Below are 26255 nucleotides of genomic sequence, written 5' to 3'. Positions count from 1 at the left end.
ATTCCTCAGTACCACATAAACAGAAAAAACCAGAAGTAGCACTGTGGGTAAAGTGGCAGAATGCTAGCCTTGAGCAAAAGTTCAGGAACAGTGCCAAGGCCCTGAGTTCAAGGCCCAAGACTGGCAGGGGGTCCGGTCATGGGGCTTGAACTCTGGGCCTGGGTGCTGTCCCTCAGCTCTTCAGCTCAAGGCTAGTGCTCTACCACTTGAGCCACAGGGCCACCTCCAGCTTTTTTCTTTTTGCTTATGTGGTGCTGAGGAATCAAACCCAGGGCCTCAGGCATGCAAGGCAAGCGCTCTACCACTGAGCCACCTTCCCAGCCACTACATCTAGAATTCTTTTCCCTGGAGGTTGTGGGTTTGAATTCAGGGCCTGAGTGCTGTCCCTGAGCTTTATTGCTGAAGGCCAGTGCTCTACCATTTTTGAGCCACAATGGCAGTCCTGCGCCACAGACATGCAGCTACATTTAGGAATGTTGATAAATTAGAAACTAGGTTTGTAACAACAGCTTAAAATAAAGAAAAAACTTTATAGAGGGTGTGGGGGCACAGACCTAATATTCCAGCACTCAAGAGGCTGAAGTAGAGATCATGAGTTCCAAGCCAACCTAAGACTGTCTCAAAACAAAAACAAACCCTTCATGATTCCACAATACTTAAACCAGCTAACTCAAATGTAAGAGAAACCCATTTGAGAATAGCAATGTTTCTGCCTTCCTTTAAATCAGTACCTAAATCCTGTTTTACTATTTCTACTTCCTTTTGTAACAAGTTGCATTAAGATATTTTTTGGTTTGAAATAGCAAATCTAAAAACAAGCATTTTATCTACCCCTATACTTGTCCCTATTGTATTTTAATCAAGTATTCAATAAAACTATGAAAAAAGATTTGACTACTGAAGTACCAAAACAAATGTAAAATTACAGTAAATAGTAATTTTCAAGCATCATGTCCCATAATTTTAAGGAGAGCAAAAACAAAATGCAACTCGTCAGTGACAATCTACTATTCACATTATTTACAAACAAAAGTTCAAATGTTTCCAAGTTATGCAAAGTGGAGGTGTAGAATACCAGCTTTGAGCAGAAAAGTCAAAGAGCTCAAGCCCCTTCTAGAAGCCTAGGGGTCCCCCCCACTAAACTTTAATGTGCAAGGAAAAGTGAATTATACTGATTATACACAATTAAAAACACCCCAAAAATGTTCTGGCAGCAGTAATTACTGATCAATTCCCAAAACACTATGTCAAAAATCTATTTTACATAAGCATACAAGCGGAGCTATACAATTTAAAGAACTAATATGTATTTCCACACAACTTAAAGAATGGGTTTAATGGCAGAAAGAAAAACCACACTCATTTCCAGTTCATGTAACATATTCAGCAAGTCAATTCTTCCCTACTCCTTTTTCATCTCTAGACAATCAACATCAACCAAAGTTCACACTCTCTACTACCAGCGCAGAACCCTTTTATACTTCCTACCTCTACTGGCTGAGCTCTCTGATAATCTAGTCCCCTATATTTGTAACAGAGAAACATGTAAACTTCCTACCATTCACATGGATAGCCATACACAGCAAATAATTATTTGAAAATATGAGTACTGAAGAGGTTGAAAAATCCTGTCATGAACTTTTAATTTCTCAATATATATATATATATATATTCTATTTACAAGACTTTTCTCCATGAACCCTAAAATCTTTTATAAGTAGAAACACATTACCTAAAAATAGTGAGACTAGGGTTTAAACCCATCACTGATGGGGTTACAGATGGGCAGATTGCACCTGAGTTTAATGTTTTAAAAAATTGCTTTGAAATATGTACATTTTTTCATACGTAACAATGGCCTTCAATTTTTCTTTTCTTTTTTGCTAATCCTGGGGTTTGAACTGAGGGCCTGGGCACTGTCCCTGAGCTTCCTTTGCTCAAGGCTAGCATTCTACCATTTGAGCCACAGGGCTATCTCTGGTTTTCTCTGTTAATATGGTATACTAAGGAATAGAACCCAGGGCTGTATACATGCTAGGCAAGCACTCTACCACTAAGCGACATTCCCAGCCCAAAGGCTTTCAATTTATCATCTGATCTAACTCTTGAGAATAGATCAGCTGGTATGACTATTTCTTTCCTTCAAAATTCTTTTTTTTTTTTTTGGTCGGTCGTGGGGCTTGGGGCAGTCTTTGCGCTCTTCAGCTCAAGGCGAGCTCTCTACCGTTTGAGCCACAGTGCCACTTCCGGTTTTCTAGTAGTTTATTGGAGATAAGAGTCTCACTGACTTTCCTTGCCCAGGCTGGTTTTGAACCGTGATCCTCAGATCTCAGCCTCCTCAGTAAGCTAGACAGGCGTGAGCCACCGGCGCCCGGCCAGAATTATTTTCTAAATGTTCTAAGCACAGGAACAGCTACTCAAGAAAACACCTAACTTAACTGGGCACAATGGCTAGCTATTTAGGAGGCTGAGATGTGAGGAACAGTTGCTTAACAGCTTGGGCAGCTTCCTGTGAGACTCGTATCTCGAACTAACCACCAAAAGCTAGAATTAGAGGTGTATCTCAGGTAGTAGAACACTAGCCTTGAGCACAAAAACTCAGGCATAGTGTCCAAGCATGAGTTCAAGCACTAGAACAGGAATGGACAGACAGACATGCACCATCCCCATCTGTCTTGTAACAAAGTTTGAATTCTTGTGTCATATACGCATACACACACCTCTACCTTGTAACCAAGTTTGAATTCTTGATTACACCACAAAAACATTATTGAAAAACAAGCAAAATCAGAAACTGAGACTATAATTCCATCAAGGAACAAATTCAGAGACATACAGGGAAGACACTCCCTCTGAAATGTAGCCAATAATTCTGTCACCAACATTAATATTACTCCTAAGCAATGACTTATTTCCACTATCTACTGAAAAAGAATTTCTTACCAACCCATTGTTACTCTGAACAGTAACATGAAGATTTTACATGATTTATAAATAATGTAATTTAAGTAATTGACTGCATTAAAAAGTAACTGAAGCTAGTGGTGGCTAGCCTTGAGCAAAAAGAAGCTTAGGGACAGTGCCCAGGGCCTAAGTTCAAGCCCCAGGAATGATACACATAAAAAGAAAATCTAGAAACAAACATGAAGTAATCCATTATGGGCTGAACATACATTTTGTATGTACATATACTATAATGCTTAATCTTCCTCAATCTAATTCCAATCTACCACCTTAAAAAAAACAAAACAGTTTTTAGTTGATTAGTGATTAGATTGTCCTTGTTTTAAGAGTGGTTCTAATTTAGGATCAATAAACATTACCTTTAAGAAACTGGCATTCTTGGGGCTGGAAAGGTGGCTCAGTGGTAGAGCGCTTGCCTTGCATGCCTGAGGCCCTGGGTTCAATTCCTAAGCACCACATAAGCAAAAAGAAAAAAGCTGGAGGTGGCGCTGTGGCTCAAGTGGTAGAGGGCTAGCCTTGAGCTGAAGAGCTGAGGGACAGCACCCAGGCCCAGAGTTCAGGCCCCACGACAGGACTCCCCCACCCCAAAAAAGAAACTGGCATTCTCAGCCAGGCACCAGTGGCTCACGCCTGTAATCCTAGCTACTCAGGAGGCTGAGATCTGATGATCGACGTTCAAAGCCAGCCAGGGCAGGAAAGTCTGTGAGACTCTTATCTCCAATAAACCACCAGTAAACCGGAAGTGGTGTGCTGTGGCTCAAGTGGTAGAGCACTTGCCTTGAGCTGAAGAGCACAAGGACAGTGCCCAAGCCCAGAGTTCAAGCCCCACGACTGACCAAAAAAAAAGAAAAGAAACTGGCATTCTCAAAGTTAAAAAATCTACCTTTCAAGCCCAATGCCAAAAAATACAAATAATACAAAATACAAAATACAAAATAATAAAGGTGAATTCTAACCATTAATCAAGTTTCAGAATTTTAAAATACCAAAAAGGATGAATGAATATACCTACTGAACATTACTTTAATCTAGGCTCCTAAAGTTTAAGCCACTGTATCCTGCCCTTAGAAGAAACCAGTCACCAAATTCCTAGAAACCTGAAATGTCAGATTTGGAAACTGGATGCAGAAGAGGTTGCTCAGTCCTAACTCATCTCAGCAAAGCCAGTAGCCTCACATGCTTGTTCACATTAAGTATTTCATATTCAAAAAACTTTTTTTGAGTATATGTGCCAGTTACGGGTTTGAAAAACTCAAAGAATTTGGACACTTTCCTGTCCCTGAGCTTTTTCTCTACCACTTGAGCCATAGCTCCACCTCCACCTTTTGGTGGTTGAGTCTCATGATCTCTCCTGCTCCATCTGGCTTGAACCGCAATCCTCACATCTCAGTCTTTTGAGTAACTATGATTACAGGTGTGAACCACTGGCACCTGGCTCTCTATACTCACAATTATTACCCTAAAAACTATAGGGTAAGTCTATTTCTAGTAAATCTATTTCCAAATGAAAGCACTGCATGCAAAGTTCAGCATACTCAGCTGTTCTCTATGCTTTACTCATCCTTGCCTCCCTGATAAAGGCAAACTAAAGCACCTCCAAGAGACTGACACACTGTTCCGGATATAAATAACACAATATTGGTAGATGTAGATGTAGACTAATACTTCTAATTTTTCACTCTGGATATCATACACCTCTATTACATGTAGTCTATGGTACCTTGTCTATCTGGCAACTACACCATATTGACAACTCACACCACAGCTTATTATTAAATTAGCTGTATGCAGGATTTGACTTCTGTCGAGTCCACCTTGTACGATGTTAACTCTTGCCTAGAATACTAAAATCTTTTCACACCCTATTAACATCACTGCATACAGACCAAACATTTCACTGGTAGTCCAATTATATATATCCTCATTTACTTCACTACAATTTTAAAAGCTACAGCATATACCACTAGTAACAACTTCTCTTTCTATCATTACCATCTGCCTCTTGGCCTTTGTTTTCTTCATCCAAGCATCTTTTATTCTTCATTTACATCCCACCAAGGCCAACAGTAACAGCATTATAAACTACCAACTTCTGGCACTTAAAACTTTATTATCTTCAACTTGATTCCACAAAACACTTTCCAACTAGACTCACTGTGCTGCTGGAATCTTCTCATAAAACCTTTTTCTACCAACCCTAACCCAAAGCAATCTATGCCTTCTTTATCCTTTTCACCATATGCTTACACTTTAATTCAGTTAGCCTCTCTACATAAACTCTCTAGTCAAGAACGTTTTGTCAAGCATGTTGAGTATTTACCCAACTGCTATTAAAATATTTATCAGCTGCATTCATCAAAATGGTTGTATACGTATTATGGTGACACAATACAACCACTTTCGTGAATAACCAGTACTTACTAAATTTAAACTTGAGAGGAGCAGAGTAGTGGCACATATCTATAATCCTAGCACTAGGGAGACTGAATCATGAGGTTAGCATGAGCTACATAGTAAGATTCCACATTACAAAAAAGATATTGCAAGCCTCCAGCGTACTTGAGTCTGCTGTGACTCCTGCATTCCTACAGTGCTTGCCAGAACAGTTTTGAAATGGTTTTGCCCTGTTCCATCCAGTGCAAGGTTATAGAAATTTCAGACAATTGAAAAAACAAAAAAGAAAAAAAGTTAATAAAATATTAACTGTCAATGTGCAAGTAGAAATCCCCATTTAGGGCTGGGAAGTTGGCTCAGTGGCAGAGTGCTTGCCTTGCATGCCTGAGGCCCTGGGTTCGATTCCTCAGCACCACATAAGCAAAAAGAAAAAAGCCGGAAGTGGTGCTGTGGCTCAAGTGGTAGAGGGCTAGCCTTGAGCTGAAGAGCTGAGGGACAGTGCCCAGGCCCAGAGTTCAGGCCCCATGACTGGACCCAGAAAAAAAAAAAAAAAAGAAAAAGAAAAAAAGAAATCCCCATTTATTGCAAAAAAAATTGGAGGGGGGGGGGTTGGTCAAGGGGCCTAAACTCTGGGCCTGGGCGCTGTCCCTCAGCTCTTCAGCTCATAGCTAGTGCTCTACCACTTGAGCCATAGCACCACTTCTAGCTTTTTCTGCTTTTGTGATGCTGAGGAATGGAACTTGGGCCTCATGCATACAAGGCAGGCAAGCACTCTACCACTGAGCTACCTTCCCAGTCCCTTATTGCAATTTTTTGTGTGACAATCCTAGGGCTTAAATTCAGGGCCTGGGTACTATCCATGAGCTTCTTTTGCTCAACTCTAGCACTCTACAAACTTAAGCTACAGTTTTGCTTCCAGCTTCGATATTTTATTAGAGATAGTAATCTCCCAAACTTTCCTGCGAGAGTTGGCTTCAAACCACAATGATCAGATCTCAGCCTCCTAAGTAGCTGGGACTGCAGGTGTGAGCTACTAGCATCAAGCTTTATTCACATACCTTCCAATATCCCCTAGTGAGATAAGGATGAAAGTACTCTCTGCTATTAGTTTAACCCTTTTGAGTCATTCAGAATATTACTGCAAATAAAGACTAGAAAACCAAGCCGGGCGCCGGTGGCTCACGTCTGTAATTCTAGCTACTCAGGAGGCTGAGATCTGAGGATCATAGTTCAAAGCCAGCTGGGGCAGGAAAGTCCGTGAAACTCTTATCTCCAATAAACCACCGGGACACCAGAAGTGGCGCTGTAGCTCAAGTGGCACAGCGCTAGCCTTGAGCTGAAGAGCTGAGTGACAGTGCCCAGGCCCAGAGTTCAAGCCCCAAAAGACTAGAAAACCTAGCTAGGTGCCAGTGTTTCATACCTATAATCCTAGCTACTCAGGAAGCTGACATCTGAGGATTGAGGTTCAAAGCCAGCCCAGATAGCAAAATATAATTATCACTGAGTGGAGCTTTGCCTCAAGTAGTAGAGTACTAGCCTTGAACAAAAAAAGCTCAGTTCAAACCTGAGGATTGAAGCACCAAAAAAAAAAAAAAAAAAAAAAAAGAAAGAAAGAAAAAGATTAGAAAAACCTTTGAACACCAGGTGCCAGTAGCTCATGTCTATAAATCCTAGCTACTCAGGAGGCTGATATCTGAGGATCACAGTTCAAAGCCAGCCCAGGCAGGAAAGTCCATGGAACAGTCATCTCCAATTAACCACCAGAAACCAGAAAGTAGCACTGTAGTTCAATATGGTGGAGGGGCTAGCCTTGAGCAAAAAGAACTCAGGGACAGAGCTCTGGCTGAGTTCAAGCCCCATTAACAACAACAAAGAAAACCTTTGAGATATCTAGAAATACTACGTTTGCATAACAAATGGAAGTCTTTAGATGGACAAGCAGAAGGAACTACTTAGTGGCAATGTTTTAAAGGTTAGTGACTAGAGGGGTAGGGAGTTGCTGAGCTCCTAATTGTAATAAGAAACTTATTTAACTTCTGAAGTCAAATAAAATTCAAGTTCATCAGCGCACAACCTTTATTTTTTTATGGTCAGTCGTGGGGCTTGAACTCTGAGCCTGCGCGGTGTCCCTAAGCTCTTCAACTCAAGGCTAGTGCTCTATCATTTGAACTGCAGCAAGATGTTAACTTACAGAAGGCCTTAGAAGATCTGACTGATGAGAATAAGTAACAACTAGGTTACTTTCAAAGTATATTGAAAAAAACAGACGTGGGGCACGGCAAGCATATAAGAGCACTTGTCACAAACTTGAGGCCAAATTCAATCCCTAGTTCCACCCAAAAAAAAAAAAATGCATAAAAACAAGATGAGAAGGTTGTCAAGATGGAAATGGCCAGACTACTTGCTTATCTGAAGGACAAATAAAGGCTAGAAGGGTAAGGGAGGAAGGGGAACTTATTTAGTAGTTTTTGCTTTTTTTTTTTTTTTTTTTTTTTTTGGGGTAGGTCTTAGGGCTGAACTCTGGGCCCGGACGCTGTCCCTGAGCCCTTCAACTGAAGACTATCGCTTTACCACTTCAACCACAGTACCAATTCTGGTTTTCTGGTGGCTTATTGGAGATAAGTCTCATGGACTTTCCTGCCCGGGCTGGCTTTGAACTGTGATCCTCACAGTAGCTAGGATTACAGGCATGAGGCATTGGTGACCGGCTTTAGTAGTCACTTTTCAGTAGTTTAAACAACACAAATGTTATACTAGATTACACTGGTAACAATGAGATAAGTGATAGATGCTACAAAATACCCTAGAGAGCTGGGATGTAGCTCAGTGGCAAAGTGCTTGCCTAGCAAGTGCAACATCCTGGGTTTGATCCCCAGTACCAAAAAAGAAAAGACAAAAAAAAACAAACAAAAAAAAATACAGTTATAAAAAAAAAAAATACCCTAGAAATACAGGGATAACTTACTTCATGAGCTTCTTTTAAACTACTAAACTTAAGAAATTATAACCTTAAATTTTTAACAAAACCCACTAAAGCTAGAGAAACCTGGTATCACACTAAAACTGTGGTATTTGGCCTCATACAGGTGACCAGTCTATTTATAGAATTAATTCCACTTACCTGAAATAAAAAATTCAGAGAATTTAAAGGTAATTTAGAACCCAGCCCCTACCTCTCAAATAAGCACTCAAGTAGTAACCAGTAATCACCTTTTCACAAGTTCACAAGTAAAACCTTGCTTCCTTAGTAAAATTACCACCATGTGGAGATGGTTTTATTTTTTTGAGGATTCAAGGCTGGCTTTGAAATTTTGATCTTCTGTCTTACTCTTGAGTAAATACAGGCATATGCCATCATACCTGGCTGAGATGGATTTTTTTCATTCCCCAGAATACATGACAGATGTTTGGCTGGAAACAGTGTCATCTAAGAAACCTGCAGTTGTTTCTAACTTCATGCTTCTTCTTCAGCTTTTATCATCAATTAACCCACTTTATAGGTAATCCACATAGAAATTTGCAAACCTATAATAGTTTTTAATCTAGGAGAACAAATCATTGTTGAATCAATATCAAGAAAATACCCAACTACCTAACCTCTACCTAATATTCAAGATACTCAAATTAAAAAGTATTTCAAAACCTTGTCTGACCTATGAATAATGCAAAAAAGGCATTTTTTTAAACATTTGGTTATACATAACCACGAATGGCACTCCAATTGTATAAAAATTCATCTTTGAGGGCTGGGAATATGGCTTAGTGGTAGAGTGCTTGCCTAGCATGCATGAAGTCCTGGGTTTGATTCCTCAGTACCACATAAACAAAAGAAACCAGATGTGGCACTGTGGCTCAAGTGGTAGAGCACACTAGCCTTGAGCAAAAACCTCAGGGACAGTGTACCCAGGCCCTGAGTTCAAGCCCCATGACTGGCAAAAAATAAAAAATAAAACTTTGATCCTCGAGACAAGAACCAGTAGCTAATCCTACTCAAGAGGCTAAGATCTGAGGATGATGGCTCACAGCCAAACTGAGCAGAAAGTCCTCCAGACTCTACAATTAACCACTTAAGGAACAAAAAAAAAAAAACAGCTGTAAATAAAACCGTAGCTCAACTGGTAGAGCATCAACCTTCAGTGAAAAAGCTAAGGGACAGCACTCAGGCCCTGAACTCTAACCCCTCTACTGTCCCAAGCATGATCACAAGAGCTTGAGCATGTGTATACGTATACACACATATACACACATGCACAAAATCTTAAGAGTTGTAACTAAAAATATAGTATCTTAAGATATAATGCTGATAGTGAGTTTATAAAGTATGCTCCTTTGATAAGGGAAAGAAACAATCACGTCCAAAGTCATTCTTTTCGTTTTCATTAAAGTAAATCTCCCAAATCCTACTTATATAAAAAGAATTTAGGGAGGTGGGAATGTATTAGCCTAATTCATTTCACTATATACCATTAACAATCAAAGAAATTTTTAAAATGTACCAAAATGCAAAGCCTAATATTCATTAGGTAATAAATAAATGTAAGTCCTTATATAAGGACATAATTACAAAAGAAAAATCCAGAAAGCAATCTAGTGAAAGTGGAGGACAGGGCTGGGAAGGTGGCTCAGTGGTAGAGCTCTTGCCTTGCATGCATGAGGCTGTGGGTTCAATTCCTCAGCACCACATAAGCAAAAAAGAAAAAAAATCAGAAGTGGTGCTGTGGCTCAAGTGGTAGAGTGCTAGCCTTGAGCTGAAGAGCTAAGGGACAGTGTCCAGGCCCAAAGTTCAGGCCCCAAGACCGGACCAAAAAACAAAACAAAGTGGAGGACAACAGTTCCTTAACCAATCAAAATAGTAAACAGCTATCTTTTGGAAGTTTCTGTATTGAAGTTAAATTATATTAATAAGGTCATAAATATGGTTTTATACATTAGTGAGACCATTAATAAACACTGAATAGTAATATAATTTTGGGTTGCAATCTGTGAAGCAAAGACAACTATTCAAAGTAAAACATGCCATAGTCTAATTAACTGGCACTCAAAATCTGTTACTAGTGTGCTATTGCTATTTAGTCTTCTTCCTTACTATAAGGCTTTCTAAAATCTCTTAGATCTAGTGAGAACGTATTGTCACCATATTAATAATTACTTAAGACTACAATATCGGGCTGGGAAAGTGGCTCAGTGGTAGAGCGCTTGCCTTGCATGCCTGAGGCCCTGGGTTCGATTCCTCAGCACCACATAAGCAAAAAGGAAAAAGCCGGAAGTGGCGCTATGGCTCAAGTGGTAGAGCGCTAGCCTTGAGCTGAAGAGCTGAGGGACAGTGCCCAGGCCCAGAATTCAAGGTCCCACGACAGGACCCAAAAAAAAAAAAAAAAAAAAAAAAAAAAAGACTACAATACCAATGTAATCTAATGATTCTTTTTTTTTGCCAGTTATGGGACTTGAACTCAGCACCTGAGCACTGTCCCTGAGCTTTTGTTCAAGGCTAGATCTCTACCACTTGAGCCACAGCACCACTTCGACTTTTTTTGTGTATTTGGTACTGAGGAATCAAATCCAGGGCTTCATGCATGGTAGGCAAGCACTGCCACTAAGCCACCTTCCCAGCCTCCTAATGTCTGAAAGCTAGGCACCAGTGGCTCATACCTGTAATCCTAGCTACTCAGGAGAGGCAGATATCTCAGGCTCATGGCTCAAAGCCAGCCTACGAAGGTACATCTGTTGAGACTCTTATCACTAATAAACTACTCAAACAAAATAGAAGTGGGAAGGTAGGCACTGGTGGCTTATGCCTGTAGTTCTAGCTACTCAGGAGGCTGAGATCTGAGGATTGCGGTTCAAAGCCAGCCCGAGCAGAAAAAGCCATGAGACTCCTATCTCCAATAAACCATTCAGAAAACTGTGACTGAAGTGCTAAGAACGCTAGCCTTGAGCTGAAGAGCTGAGGGACAGTGCCCAAGCCCAGTTCAAACCCCAGGACCAACAAAAAAAAAAAAAAAAAGAAGTGGAATTGTGGCTCAAGTGGTAGAGTGCTAGCCTTGAACAGAAAGAAGCTCAAGGACAGATCTAGAGTTCAAGCCCCTGCAAAAAAAAAACAAATAAAATAGCTGCTTGCTGGTTGTTCAAAAACAAAAAGCAAAAAAACTGAAATGGTAGAGCGCTGAAGAGCTCAGAGACAGCACCCAAGACAGACTGGATTCAAGCCCCATGACCAACCAAAAAGAAACACAGAAAACGGCAACTTTTTATTCCTACCTACATATCTATCCTTTTTCTATAGATACGTACATATATTTAAACAAATGATTACCAAGTATGACTTTCTAGAATTCAAATCCTTCATTATATCTGACTCGTAATTTTTCTGCCAGTACTGCAGTTGACTTAAGGCCTTGGTTAACTGGAGCTAAGAGTCTATGGACTTCTCTGCCCTGGCTAGTTTCACACCAGGATCCTCTGATATCAGCTTCCAGAGTAGTTAGTATTGTAAAACCAGGTGGGAGCTACCAATACCTGGCTTCAATTTTTTATTCCCCCCTTTTGGTGTCTGTAACAGGATGCTTAAACTCAAGACCTGGGCTCTATTCTAATACTCTACCACTTGAGCCACAGCTCCACTTACAGCTTTTTGGTGATTAATTGGAAATAAGAGTCTCATAGACTTTCCTTCCCCAGTTGTTTTCAAACCATGATCCTTAGATCTCAGCCTCCTATATTGCTAAGATTATAGGTGTGAGCTACTGTATCCAGCTGAATATTAAAGTTTTGACTGAAAAGTCGGGCGCCGGTGGCTCATGCCTATAGTCCTAGTCACTCAGGAGGCTGAGATCTGAGAATCATGGTTCAAAGCCAGCCCAGGTAGGAAAGCCTGTGAGACTCTTATCTCCAATAAACCACTAGAAAACTGGAAGTGGCCCTGTGGCTCAAGCGGTAGAGGGCTCGCATTTAGCTGAAGAGCTCAGGGACAGCACCCAAACCCAGAGTTCAAGCCCCATAACCAACCAAAAAAAAAAGTTTATAGACTGCTCAAATGTTATCCAACTAACTTAGCAATTAATCACTCTCTACACAGCTATTTGCCTTCTGAAATAGGAAGCATTTTGAGGAAAAAGCCAGCCAAGATCCTGAAAGTACCTAAATTCCTGAATGCTCTTTAAAGGCATTTACTCTTTCAAGTAGATTTTTCTGATGCTAACCCTGCATGTTCTATTAAATACACAGACAGACAGATCTCAGTGGATGATTTGAGAAATACAGAATGGCAGTTTACTTTTCTCCTTAGCATTTGCCTTCAAGGGCAATACAGGTTGAGCACCCCAAATCTGAACTCTCATATAAGAAGTTCTATTTTAGACTTTGAAGGATTCCAACTCTGGATTATAGATACTCAACCCTAACTCCTATATATAAACCTCAAATCCAAAATGTGAAAATACTTCTAGTCCCACTTTTTTTTATTTTGGGGGGGGGGGGGGGGGGGAAGAGTTGGTCATGGGGCCTGAACTCTGGGCTTGGGCACTATCCCTCAGCTCTTCAGCTCAAGGCAAGCACTCTACCACTTGAGCTAGAGTGCCACTTCCGGTTTGCTAGTGGTTTATTGGAGATAAGAGTCTCAGACTTTTCTGCCCTGGCTGGCTTTCAACTGTGATTCTCAGATCTCAGCCTCCTGAGTATTACAGGCGTGAGCCACTAGCGCGGCTCCACATTTGTTTTTATAATGAGGGGGACAGTACTGGGGAGTTTTGTTGTTCTTTTTTGCCAGTCCTGGGGCTTGAAAATCAGGGGCTCCAATCTGTCTAAGCCTCTCCGTGCTCAAAGCTAATGCTCTACCACTCAAGCCACAGCACCACTTCCAGTTTTTTGAGTAGTTTATTAGAGTAGTTTATTAGAGATAAGTGTCCATAGACTTTCCTGCCCAGGCTGGCTATGAACCATGATCCTCAGATCTCAGCCTCCTGAGTAGCTAACTACTATTACAATAATGAGCCACCAGTGCTCATTCAGAACTGGATTTCGAAGTCCAAGTCTATTTTCTTGGCTTATACTTGAGCCACACCTCTAGCTGATATTTTTGTTGGCTACTTCTTTTGTAGACGGAATATGGAGTACTTTTTTTTGGTCCATCGTGGGGCTTGAACTCTGGGCCTGGGCACTTTCCCTGAGCTCTTCTTCAGCTCAAGGCAAGCAAGCACTCTACCACTTGAACCACAGCGCCACTTCTGGTTTTCTGGTGGTTTATGGGAGACAAGAGTTTCACAGACTTTCCTAGTCAGGCTAGCTTTGAATTGTGATCCTCAGATCTCAGCCTCCTGAGTAGCTAGGCATGAGCCACCGGAGCCCAGCTGGAGTACTTTTCTACCCAAGACAGTCTTGAACCATGATCCTCCGTACCTGGGACTCCTGAATAGCTAGGATGGCATGTAAGTGTCATTGTGTGGCTGGTCCCAAGTGATTTTTGGTGACACTCACTCATACTGCAAATATAATGGCAAGAGAAAAATTCTGATGAAGTCAGTCCAAAGATTTTAAGTGTGCTTAGAATTACAAGTTTCTTTGTGGATAGTGGAGATGAAGCCCTATATAAAGGTAGGGAAATACTGGGCTGGGAAGGTGGCTCAGTGGTAGAGCGCTTGCCTTGCATGCATGAGGCCCTGGGTTCGATTCCTCAGCACCACATAAGCAGGGGGAAAAAAAGCCGGAAGTGGCGCTGTGGCTCAAGTGGTAGAGCACTCGCCTTGAGCTGAAGAGCTGAGGGACAGTGCCCAGGCCCATTGTTCAGGCCCCACGACCGGACCCCCCCCCCCCCAAAAAAAAAAGTAGGGAAATATCACACCACTCAGCTACATTCTCAACCTTTGTTGCTCAGAATGACCCACAACATAGGTAAAACTAATTAGGCACAGCAGTTCATACCTGTAATCCCAACCAATGGGAGATGAAGATCAAAAGGATCTTAGTTTGAGACCAGTCTAGGTAAACCTCTTCCCCCATCTGGAACCAAGTCAGGTTCTGGCTACTAGGCTAGATTTTTTTTTTGGGGGGGGGGGGGGGTGGGGGGGGGAATCCAGTCATGGGGCCTGATCTCTGAGCCTGGGCGCTGTCCCTCAGCACTTCAGCTCAAGGCTAGCGCTCTACCACTTGAGCCACAGCACCACTTCCAGCTTTTTTTCTTTTTGCTTATGTGGTGCTGGGGAACAGAACCCAGGGCCTCATGCATGCAAGACAAACACTTTACCACTGAGCCACCTTCCTAGCCCCTAAGGCTACATATTTTAATCCAAGGATAGCCACTGGCAAAATGTAAGACACTCCAAAAAATAACTCAAGAAAAAAAAATTGAGGACCTGAACTAAATAATAGATTATGTGGCAAGTATGAATCCTTGAGTCCTTTTAAAAAAATTAAAACAAAAACAAAAGCCAGAAATTAGAATACCTGGGTGTTGATAATGAAAACATAAGCTGGATACTGGTAGCTCATACTTATAATCCTGTATACTCAGGAGGGCTAAGATAAAAGGATTGTGGTTCCTGGCCCCACCAGAGCAGAAAGTCCATGAGAATCTTGTCTCCAATTAACCATTCCCTTCCCCCAAAAAAGCCCTAAGTGGAGTTGTTGGCTCAAATGATAGTGAAAAAAAGGCTCAGGGACAGTTGCCAGGGCCTGAGTTCAAGCTCCAGGACCAGCACAAAACAACAAAAACTATGGGCACTCCATCAGTTATTTTCATAAGCCTTTTCACACTCCCATAAATTTAAACAAAAATATCATTAAATGAGACTTTCCATGCAAAGATATGTACATAGGGAATTAAGATACACTTCCTTGGCTAAGAGCTGGTGGCACATGCCTTCAATCCCAGCCACTCAACTCAGTTGGCTGAGATCTGAGGATTCATTGCCAGCTAGGTTCCCCAAAAAGCCTAAGTGGAGCAGTGGCTCAAGTGGTATAACATTTGCCTTGAGCAAGGCTCATGGACAGCAGAAAGACCTAGAGTTCAAGGCCCAGGATAGGAACAGACAAAGAGGGAATAAAAAAATTTCATGAACTCTTAAGGTATGGGAAGAAAACCTTGGTGAAAGTTTAAAAAAAAGAAACTTACCAGTTTTACAGCCTCCTGCGCTGCTTCTTTTGTACAAAATGTGACAAACGCATAACCTCTATTGAGACCAGTGAGTGGGTCCATCATTAGACGAAGATCCCATATAGGTCCAGCTTTTTCAAACAATGGAACAAGCTCATCTTCAAATAGATCTCTTGGAATCTTCCCCACAAATATCTGTGAATTAAACATAAAGTAAAAACCATGGAGATTGTTTAGGAAAACAGGTAGCTGGCTTTTACTACAAAAGGTAAAAGTTTTAGTTTCTTTACCTCAGTGCCAACAGAAGGCTGCTGACCTGAATAAACGGAATCTGGAGGTGGTCCCCCATACTTCCTCTGTCCAGTGGTCACATCAAGTGTGTAGCCTGTTCTTTCCAACAGTGCCTTGAAAAGTCCAAAAATGTCATTAATGTGTTTAAGTTCACTAGACCACACGCATATAATTAGCAATTAAAGTTAACCTTGTTCAAATTTTTCTTATTACATTGCAACATTATCCTCCCTACACATTTTGTTCCTGGGATCATAAAATTCCCCTTCTAATTTAGTGTGCTTGTTATATTCTCATTATCAAAATTTTAGGATTCTACACAAATTATCAGTAGCTCATGCCTAATAAACCTAGCTACTGAGGAGGCTGAGATCTGAGGTTCACAGTTCAAAGCCACCACCAGCAGGAAAGTCTATGATTCTGTACTCCAATTCAAAAAGAGCCCAGAAGTGGAATGATGGCTCTAGTGGTACCTTGAGCACAAAAAATCAGGACAGCACCCAGGCTCCAGGACCAACACACAAAAAATTATTGGGCAGGGGCTGGGAAGATGGCTCAGTGGTAGAGTGCTTGCCTTGCATGCCTGAGGCCCTGGGTTCGATTCCTTAGCACCACATAAGCAAAAAGAAAAAAGCCAGAGGTGGCACTGTGGCTCAAGTGGTAGAGCGCTAGCCTTGAGCTGAAGAGCTGAGGGACAGCACTCAGGCCCAGAGTTCAGGCCCCACGACCGGACCCAAAAAGAAAAAAAAAAAAAATTATTGGGCAATGAAAATTACTATCAATCCACCAATATCTTTCAATATAAGATGTATCTATCTGCTAATAAGCAACTGTAATCTTAGCACTCAGGAGGCTGAGGCAGAACTACAGGCCTACCTTGGACTACATAAACAATATCCTGATCTTAAACGACATAGTTAAGATCCTGGTCAAAAAAAAAAAATCCTAAAGAACCTCCTTTCATTTGGTGTTTCTCAACTAGATTTCTTGCCCAATAAATCTCTGAATCCTACTCATAGGTAACATACTGACTTTGTAAGTATTTGGCCAACCTCAAAAGATATACTGCCTAAACCAAATCTACAAACTTGAGACTCGTTACAGGAAAAGGAATTCTTATTATCTGGTATTAAAGTACTATGCTTCAGAGGACATCAAGGATTCTTCAGGGAAAAAAAGCCAAAATGACTTTGAAAACTTCGTGGAATTGCAACAATGTTAATTTCTGCTCCTTATCTCTCTCAAAGTAAATTGCTAAAATTCGCACTTCATTTTAGTCAAAAGTCTAGGAGTTTCACTTATCCTTTGTTATATATAGGTAAAAGTACAAGAACTAACCCATTAAGCAGCAAGGGAAAAAAATGCCCACAATTTTTTTTCTCCATTCGCCATCTCACTCAACCGCAAAACAATCATTTTCCCTCTTCTTTCTCACTTTTTTTTTTTTTTTGATTGGGTATAGGGCTTGAACTCAGGGCTTGGGCGCTGTCCCTAAGCTTTTCTGCTTAAGGCTAATTCTCTATCACTTTGAGCCATAGCTCCACTTACAGTTTTCTGGTGGCTAGTTGGGAGTCTCATTGACTTTCCTGCCTGGGCTGGCTTTGAACTGTGATCCTCAGATCTCAGCCTTCTGAGTAGCTGATTACAGGCATAAGCCACCAGCACCTGATACAAATCCAGTTTTTTAAATAACAAAAGCATCCTACTAATTAATAGATTCAGAAATAAAAATGCTATACCAACCTCATGACAAATAACCTGTGATTGCCTCAGTGTCTAAAAATGAAAATGATGTTAATGTCTTCTATATTAAATACAGTATTTCTGGGGTTGGGAATACAGTTCACTGGTACAACCTAAGGAAGTACTCATATACTAGCCCAACATGAACAAGATTCCCAGGTTTGATGCTTAGGCACCACAAAAAGTGATGAGGGGTCATTAATTTATGAAATTATCTTAATTTGTAAGAAAAAAAACCCTTACTTTCTAACCAAAAAGTACACAAAAGGTACACACACATATTCTAAGTAGCTCTTTTTTCTATTACACCTAAATGACTATATAATGGTGGGACACTGAATAACAGTAAAACTTGAACCTGATCACTGTCATATACTAAACTATCAAATGTTTATTTTTCCTTTTCTGTCATGTGTAATCCTCATGCTATAAAGAGATGCTTTTTTTTGGGGGGGGGGGGGTGGGGGGGAGATCCGGTCGTGGGGCCTGAACTCTGGGGCCTGGGCACCATCCCTCAGTTCTTCAGCGCAAAGCAAGTGCTCTACCACTTGAGCCACAGCGCCACTTCTGGTCTTTTTTTTTTCTGCTTATGTGGTGCTGAGGAATCGAACCCAGGGCCTCATGCATGCAAGGCAAACGCTCTACCACTGAGCCACTTTCCCAGCCCTTTGCTTTAATCTTTATAATGACCCAACTAACATCTCTTGCCAATCTACAGACAGAAAAAGCAATTTTCTCTTCAAACATCCTATAAACGTCTTGTCTTCTAGGCTTAATTTGTTTCATTAAAGCTAACTCATTTTCCAAAGACAGAACCAAAGTTACACAAATTTTTTCAGAAAAATGTTGACTAACTCTATAGTCTAATAGATGATACTATATTGACACTAAATTCATAGCTAGATCTAAGAAAGGCTCAAAGTCAAGATTCAAGTTAAGAGCTAATTCCACATTCCAATCATCTCCACATTCTAAGGTCCTCTTCCCATACCACCAACACCACATAACCTATACCGTAACCAATTTTCCCTCAGCTGAATGACTCTTAATCTTTGAATTAGTGATCATTTCATTTTCCATGTGACATCAAAACCAATCAACACTCCCCGCCAAAAAACCTTTCACATCTAGCCTATTCCCACACTCACAGTTTAATTTTCTTAAAGAAATGACCTTTATATGCCATAAAATGACAGAAAGCCTTAAAATTTTACTGAGGTCTGAGTCTCCTAAGAAAATTATCCAACTACTAAATGTATACTCTCTACCAGCTATTAGGTAAACAAATTTAGTTTGACAGTAACTTAAACTTGTACCCTTTCAAAAAGCATCTAGACATATGATGGATCTGTTTCAGTAAGTAGCTGGGTAACACGAACAGTAAGTTATTTTGAAAACAAGTTATTTTAAAATGGCAAGATACATTTGAAGAAATAGTAATCATCTCGAAAATATGCACACATCCATGTCACACTCAAAGAATAACTAGAAGACAGTTTCAATGACTTTAAAATTAACAGTTTACAAAGACATACCTTAATTTTTGCCTCATCTGGTCCTTTACTAGAGTCCGCTACTTTGGTCCCCTGTTTTTCTCTCTGCCTGTAAGTCTTCATGACTCCACATAAAAAGGCACTTTTGTTCTGGAAAAAAAAATTCCATTCATAATTAATAATTATGTATGCACCTAACAAAATGTAATGAACATACCAAAACTACTGAATTTTTTTTCTACATTGACATTAAATTTACATTACCTGAACATGAGAGAGATCACTGTCTTTAAACTGTTGAAGAACTGCCAATGCGCCGTCTTCATTGAACTCTTTTAAAGCTTCAATAGCTCTTTCATCTAAATCACTATGTGCAACTAGCCCTGCAGAAGAGAAAAACTTAATTAGTTATCAACTTCTAACACTTTTGGATTTTTATTTTAGAAAAGACCTGTACGGCCCAATACAAACCCAAGTGTGACAATTCTACTCCCTTTATATCTACATAATGAAACATACTCTAGCTATTCTGAGACCTCTGAACCACACAATTTATTTTACATCCTGTCATTGCAATACACACATGCGCGTGCACGCACACACACACACACATACACACACACAAATCCTAGAGTCAACCAACGAAGTACAAAGCATGACAACTGAACCTCTACTTAATTCCAAGTCCAATAGAATCACCACTCCAAAAAACACAACAGAACAAGTCCACAGCCACCAAGTTATTTAACAAGAATCCTACCACAAAAATACCGAAAAAAAAAAGTCACATGGTCTGCTCACAACATTTTAGCAGCTGTTGGTACTATCACATACTTATTCAGCAGGACAGCCAGCCTTCTTCCCCTAGGGAGGGCCTACCCCTCCCAGCTTCCCTCCCTCTACACAGCATAATCTCCAGTTCAAACCTCAATTAACCAACTATCAGAACAAGGCAAAGCTCGAGTTCCCACACTTATTGGAAACCACAAAAAGTTGCTATTTTAGCTCAAAGCCAGAAATCCAATAGAAAAATTTCATAATGTAATTTTGCAAGTGTTAGTTCTTACCTGCAACGTAAATTTCATCTAGTTTTTCAGCAACTTTCTGTGGTAAACCAGCATCAAGCAATGTCTGAAAATTTTCTGAATGGATAACTGCAGAAGTAGTATCCATGGGCTCTTCAGTACCATTTCCATTAACATGTTCTGTAGCCATGTTTCCAGAGATCTGTTCAAACGCAATAAGCAAAATTAAACTAGGATCTTCAAACAGAATAGAGAACAATATGAGAGCCCCAATCTTGACTTTCTCTACCACTTAACCGCATCAACCAGCGCTGCACCTCCCTTGAAAGAAACCTTACTACTTTAAACTCCACTGTCGTCTGACAAGCCAGATTTGGAGCCTGGGGCACAGAAATACCAATTCACTCTATTCTTCCTGAACACCACCCCTGACTCACCTGCTAACACTCCCTAGGAAAAACCACCTTACAAATGAAGCCCAATCAGCACGGGGGACGAGCCAGCGTGCCACCAACAGCTGTTCCAGAACGGAGAATAAGGTTTACGGGGAAGAAAAGCAAAGCTGGGCTCGTTCCTCTCCAAGGTAAATCCTTCAAAAGTGCGCGCTTTTCCCGCCTGCCGCTTATAGATCCGTAACAACAGCCAGCGAAGAACAAAGCGCTCACACAAGCCACCTTCCCACCACCCAATTTCTCCACCCTTCACCCCACACCCCAAAGCCCGCCCTCGGCTCCGCACCCGGAGCGGCAGCCTCACCGCTGCGGCCGCCAGGAGCCCATGAGAAACACGTGCTCTGCGCCTTCAAATGTCCTACAACTTCCTTCAACGGAAACCCACCGAGTCCCGGACCGCGACGACCGTCACCGGCCCCCGGCATCAAACCCACCGCCGCGCTCCGAGCCCCCCAGAAAGCTGCCAGCCGCACAACCTCGCCCCTCCACACCGAGACCGAGGCCGCGGCGGCGCCCAGGCTACGGGCTCTCCCCGCCCCTCGGCGCCGCCGTCTCCGCCGCCGTGACACATGGCGCTCTGCCCCGGGCGCTCGGCAAGCGCCCGCGACCCCCGGGGCCGGCCCGGCCGGCCCGCCTCGACGCGCCCCGCGGCGCACACCCTCCACACCCCGCGCCCCCTCGGTGCGGGGAGGACTGCGGCGCGGGGTGGACCCGTCAGCCCGCGCCGGCCGCGGCGTGAGGGCGTTCCGCCGACAGCCCGGAGCCCGCGGGACCCTAGCACCGCCCTGGCCCGCCGCGCGGCTCGCGGGACGGCACCGGCGCCTCTCCGCCCACTCCCGCGCCGCGACGACGGCCACGACAGCACCCACTCTGCCGCCGCCCGCGGTCCGCGCGGGCCACGGGGGCCGCCGAGGCACCTCCTCCCGGAGCGCCGCAGACAAAGCCCCAACAGCGGCGGCACATGGAGAGGGGGAAGTGGCGGCGCGAGCCGCGGCCTACTCCCCGGCAGCCCCAGCCAACGTGCTCGCTTCCCCCTCTGGAATCCATTTTCCAGAAAAGCCGGTTTCTCCCCGCGGCGCCCTCCCTCCCCCTCCGGCTCACTCCACAATGTCACCGAGCTCCCCTCCCAGACCCAGCTCCTGGCGGTCGTTACCTCCCCGTTGGGCTGCGGCGGAGGAATCCTGTCCGAGGGGATCGGGTTGCGGGAAACGCGTGCTCGCTGCTCCCTGTGTCCGGCGCGAGTGGAGCTGTTGTAAAATGGCGGCCGAAGCTCACGCCGCTGGCAGCAAACCCGATCCAGTTCCACTCGCCTCCGAGCGCGCTCCCGGTGCGCGCGCGCCCCCGCGTGACCCCCCCCTTCCCTCCCCTCCCTCGCGCGTCCGCTTCTCTCACTCACTCAGCCCCTGCCCTCCGCCAGCTCCTCCTTCTCCCCCTACCACCACCGCCAGCCGCCGTCCGCCTTCTCCAGTCGGCCTTTCTTCTTCCCCCGCCCTTCTCCTTTCCCCCACCACTCCCCCTGCCCTCCGCGGCCGCTCAGGCACGAGTGGCCGCCTTTCCCCTCTTCGCTCTCACTCTCGCTCACTCCCACCCTCGCTAGCTCTCTCGACCCGTCCCCCAGTCCCTGCCGAGTCGGCTCCTCTCTTTCTCTCTCCCGCGCTGACGTGACGACGTAGCCTACGCCTTGGGACGCGCGCCCAAGGCTCCGCCCCTAAGCCCCGCCCCCTCTTCCCGGGAGGGGGCGCGAGACCCCGCCCTTCCGCTCCGGCGGCGGCCGAGGGGCCGCAAGTGAATGAAAGGCCCGCCCCTTCCCCCGACACTCCTCTCCGGCTCCCTGGCTGGTGGGGCGGGCCAGCCGGCTCGGCGTGTCCCACTCGTTCTCCTTTGTCAGGAGACGAGACTTCTCCCCACCCTGCCCCACCCTACCTCTCCTCAGCCCCACACGCATGCCGTCCAGCTCCGAGTTCAGCCCCGCCCCACCCGTCCCGTTCCGTGCGGGACCCCGGGTGCCCAGTGCGGCCCCGGCTTCCCGGAGGGCACCCACCGGTCGGTGCGGGCCGGCGCCGCCCCCGCCGCGCTGTGGCTCCCGGCGGAGCCCACGCCGCTGCCACCCCGCGCTCCCCCAGCTCGGGAAGCTGCGGGCGCACGTGTCCCCCGGGGCGGGGCGAGGCAGACAATGGGGCCGCGGGGGAGGGGAGCTCGCGGAGACCCGCGGAGCCGAGGTCCACCGAGTGGCACAACGTGAGTGCGGGAGTCGCCCGGGGAGCCCCAGGCTCGCCCCGCGGGATAGTGGGGGCATCCCGGGTCCGGCGCGCCTCGGCCTTCCCGCGAACCGGGAGCGGAGCGGGCGGGAGGGAGGGGGGCGGACTCGAACGAGGAAACCCCCTCTGCGCTGGAAGCGGCGGCCGGGCCGCCCGGTGCAGCCCGGAGCTGCCCGCGCCCGGGGAGGACGGGAAGGCCAGATTTGGAAGCAGATCCGCTGGGTGAAGGGTTGTGCAATATTCCGTTTCTGTCCCTGGCCTTTTAAGCCGTGGAGGGCTCCTCCTGGAATAGTTTGAAGCAACTTAAAGCAGCACAAAGCTGAGCGCTTAGGACAATTGTGAGAAAATGAATGTAAAACACACACACACACACACACACACACACACGGATCTTGGCAACTAAATCTTGTGTGAAGTGACATTCCCTTTGTAACGGTTTACAAGGTACGAGGAAGACTGGACGTGCATACTGATTTTATCCAGTGCAGCTTGTAAGGAAAATAACGATTGAAATGCTTACTAGTGACCCCAAATTAGCTCTTTGATGTGATAACAGATCTGTGCTTAGAGGAAAAGTTCCTGTCTAACCAACCCAGTCAAGAAGGATCTTGTATCTCCACTACCCCAATCGCTTACTGTCAAACATACCTCCTATGGTAGTTGGCTAGTTCACATTCCAGCGGTCGGGGATGACATAGCAATCAGAGTGCATAATGCAAGATAAACGTAGAGGAATACTGTAGATTAAACAAAGGAAATAGTATCTGAAACATGGAATTTTTAAAATTTAGAACTTCATGAGATGGAGTTTCTTTTTAAGTGCCTACCTAGGCAATGCCGTATAACTCCCCCCAAAAATCTATCCTTCTGGAAGTGGTGCTGTGGGCTCAAGCCCTAAAGCACTAGCCTTGAGCTGAAGAGCTGAGGGACAGCGCCCAGGCCCAGAGTTCAAGACCCACAACCTACCTAAATAAATAAATAAATAAAACAAAAAAATCTATACTTCTCTGACCAGATTCCTTTCCTACAGTCCCTTAAACTTTGTTGTATGCGTTTTTTTTTTTTTCCAGTCATGGGGCTTGAATTCAGGGCATGGCACTGTCCTTGTGCTCTATTTTGCTCAAAGCTAGTGCTCTATGACTTGAACTACAGTGCCACTTCTAGCTTTCTAATGGTTAATTGGAGGTAAGAGGTCTCATGGACATTCCTATCCCAACTGGTTTCAAACTGTGAGAGAACTATGATCCTCAGATCTCAGTCTCCTGAGTAGCTAGGATTACAGGTGTGAGTCACCACTGCCTGACAGTTGTTGGCTTTTCTGAAGTACTCTAAATTGGCATTTTAAAAAATCCAGGACCTGATCATCTCCTTAATCTTTTCACATTTTTTAACTGTATTGGGAGGGGGTGTCTTTTCTTTTTTTGGTACTGGAGATCGAACCCAGGGCTGTGCACTTGTTAGCCTTTAATCTTCCTTGAGAGTGAATATGAGGATGAAAATCATCTACATGCATCCAGCAGCCCTAGTTGGAAAATGAGTCATTTAGAATACTTCCTTCTCCCCACCATCCTATCTGTTTCAAGTTTTGATAATTGTCTTCCAATCTCTACTTCTTGCTGATAACCATTTAAAGCCACTACACTCAAACAATATCCATTCAAAGCAAGCCCAAATCCCTGTCCTCCCTCTCTTCCTAATCTTTTTCCACTTCTCCTTCCCATCTCTACCCTGCCCTCCCTCCTATTCCCCTTCTTTCACCCATCCCCACTTCCCCTCCAATTACAAATACAAATAAGAGGGGCTGGGAAGGTGTCTCAGTGGTAGAGCGCTTGCCTTGCATGCCTGAGGCCCTGGGTTCGATTTCCCAGCACCACATAAGCAAAAAGAAAAAAGCTGGAAGTGGCGCTTGGCTCAAGTGGTAGAGTGCTAGCCTTGAGCTGAAGAGCTGAGGGACAGCGCCCAGGCCCAGAGTTCAGGCCCCACGACCGGACCCAAAAAAAAAACAAACAAAAAAAAGTACAAATAAGATTGTAGTTACAAATAAGATTCTGTGGAGCTCCTGGAGAAGGGCTGAAGATTATAAATGGTGGTGTTATAATCTTCAACAGCAAAAAACTAAAATGGAAGGGATGGTGGGAGAACGGCAAAGGAGGGGGTAAGACAAGAAATGTATTCATTACCTTATTCAAGTAACCCCTCTGTACAGCATCTTCACAGTAAAATAAAATTTAAAAATAAAATAGCCAGACAATAGTGGCTCACATCTGTAATCCTAGCTACTCAGGAGGCTGAGATCTGAGGACCAAGGTTCAAAGCCAGCCTGGGCAGGAAAATCCATGAGACTCTTATCTCCAATTAACCATCAGAAAACCGGAAGTGGCACTATGGCTCAAGTGGTAGAGTGCTCTCTTTGAGCTGAAGAGCTTGGAGACAGGGCCAAGGCTTAGAGTTCAAGACCCACAATTGACCAAAAAATAAAAAGGCAAAAAAACCTTCATAGCTTCACATTCATATACCTACAATAAAAGTACAAATCCTCAACAAGAGCTACCTGACTCACTAGCTTTATTTTAGTCTTTTTTTTTTTCCCCACAGCTTTGGCTAGCCTTCCTCAGTTCTGGAATTTTTTGAGGTTTGTTCACAGTGAGGAGCTACGTACAAAGGGAAGTGGCTGAGTAAAAAAACAATCACCTACTCTTTTTTTTTTTTGTCGGTCGTGGGGCTTGAACTCTGGGCTTGGGCCCTATCCCTCAGCTCTTCAGCTCAAGGCGAGCACTCTACCACTTGAGCTACAGCACCACTTCCAGTTTTCTAGTGGTTTATTGGAGATAAGAGTCTCATGGACTTTCCTGCCCGGGCTGGCTTTGAACCATGATCCTCAGATCTCAGCCTCTTGAGTAGCTAGGGTTACAGGTGTGAGCCACTGGCGCCCGTCTTTGACCTACTCTTAATTTAACATTTTTTTTGTTCCTGAGGTGGGCCTCTATTTGCCCAAGCTGGAATTGAACTCCTTTTAAGCTCAAGCTATCCCATGTAACTGAGTCTACAGACATGTGTCACCATGAACAGTCACTTTGATGCCTTTGTAAATGATTTTCAAAACTGCTTGTTCCAGGCTTGACCACAGAAACTAATTTACTGAAAACTGGAGAAACCCATGTAAGATAAAAAAAAAAAAAAAAATTAGCCTGCTGCTAGTGGCTCACACCTATAATCCTAGCTGCTCAGCAGGCTGAGATCTGAAGATCACAATTCAAAAGTCCCAATGTAAGCAGGAAAGTCTGTGAGACTTTTACTTCCAATTAACCACAGAAAACGGGAAGGGAAGTAGCGCTGTGGCTCAAGTGGTAGAATGCTGGCCTTGAGTTGAGGAGCTCAGGGACAGTGCCCAGGCCCAGAATTCATGCCCTACAACCAATAAAAAAATAAAAATAAAATAAATTTTTAAAAAAAGGTGGATTAACTTGGTGTGAGAGACACACTGAGTTAAATGGAAATATGTGTGCAGAAAAAAGAAATGGATATGAAATCTCTGGTACAAGAAAGCA

The 26255-nt window shown here is 43.9% G+C and overlaps 1 protein-coding gene and 1 non-coding gene across 6 annotated transcripts in view; one reads left to right on the top strand and one right to left on the bottom strand.

The window, feature by feature from the left end:
- Nucleotides 1–21796, bottom strand: part of LOC122107772 (synaptotagmin binding cytoplasmic RNA interacting protein) — a 36844-nt gene extending 15048 nt beyond the window's left edge. For 2 of the 5 annotated variants that reach the window (XM_042679597.1, XM_042679596.1), the window contains exons 1-5: nucleotides 21603–21719; nucleotides 19237–19355; nucleotides 19015–19122; nucleotides 15736–15849; nucleotides 15464–15640 (exon numbers count right to left, since the gene is read on the bottom strand). In XM_042679597.1, the coding sequence (XP_042535531.1) occupies nucleotides 15464–15640; nucleotides 15736–15849; nucleotides 19015–19095 (372 nt within the window). In that variant the 5' untranslated portion in view covers nucleotides 19096–19122; nucleotides 19237–19355; nucleotides 21603–21719. Of the gene's footprint in view, nucleotides 1–15463; nucleotides 15641–15735; nucleotides 15850–19014; nucleotides 19123–19236; nucleotides 19356–20039; nucleotides 20200–21602 lie in introns of all 5 variants that reach the window. The other 3 variants (XM_042679595.1, XM_042679594.1, XM_042679593.1) reach the window with 3 other exon arrangements.
- On the top strand, nucleotides 5505–5629 carry LOC122107814. The gene has a single exon (XR_006147423.1). It is a non-coding gene; the product is annotated as a small nucleolar RNA SNORA9 (small nucleolar RNA).
- Nucleotides 21797–26255: the final 4459 nt, after the last annotated feature.

This window comes from Dipodomys spectabilis, unplaced genomic scaffold, assembly GCF_019054845.1.
Source record: "Dipodomys spectabilis isolate Male_0828 unplaced genomic scaffold, ASM1905484v1 ptg000053l, whole genome shotgun sequence".
NCBI classification, from domain to species: Eukaryota; Metazoa; Chordata; class Mammalia; order Rodentia; family Heteromyidae; genus Dipodomys; species Dipodomys spectabilis.
The sequence above is the reverse complement of the archived record's forward strand: the minus strand, read 5'-3'. Positions and strand labels throughout refer to the sequence as shown.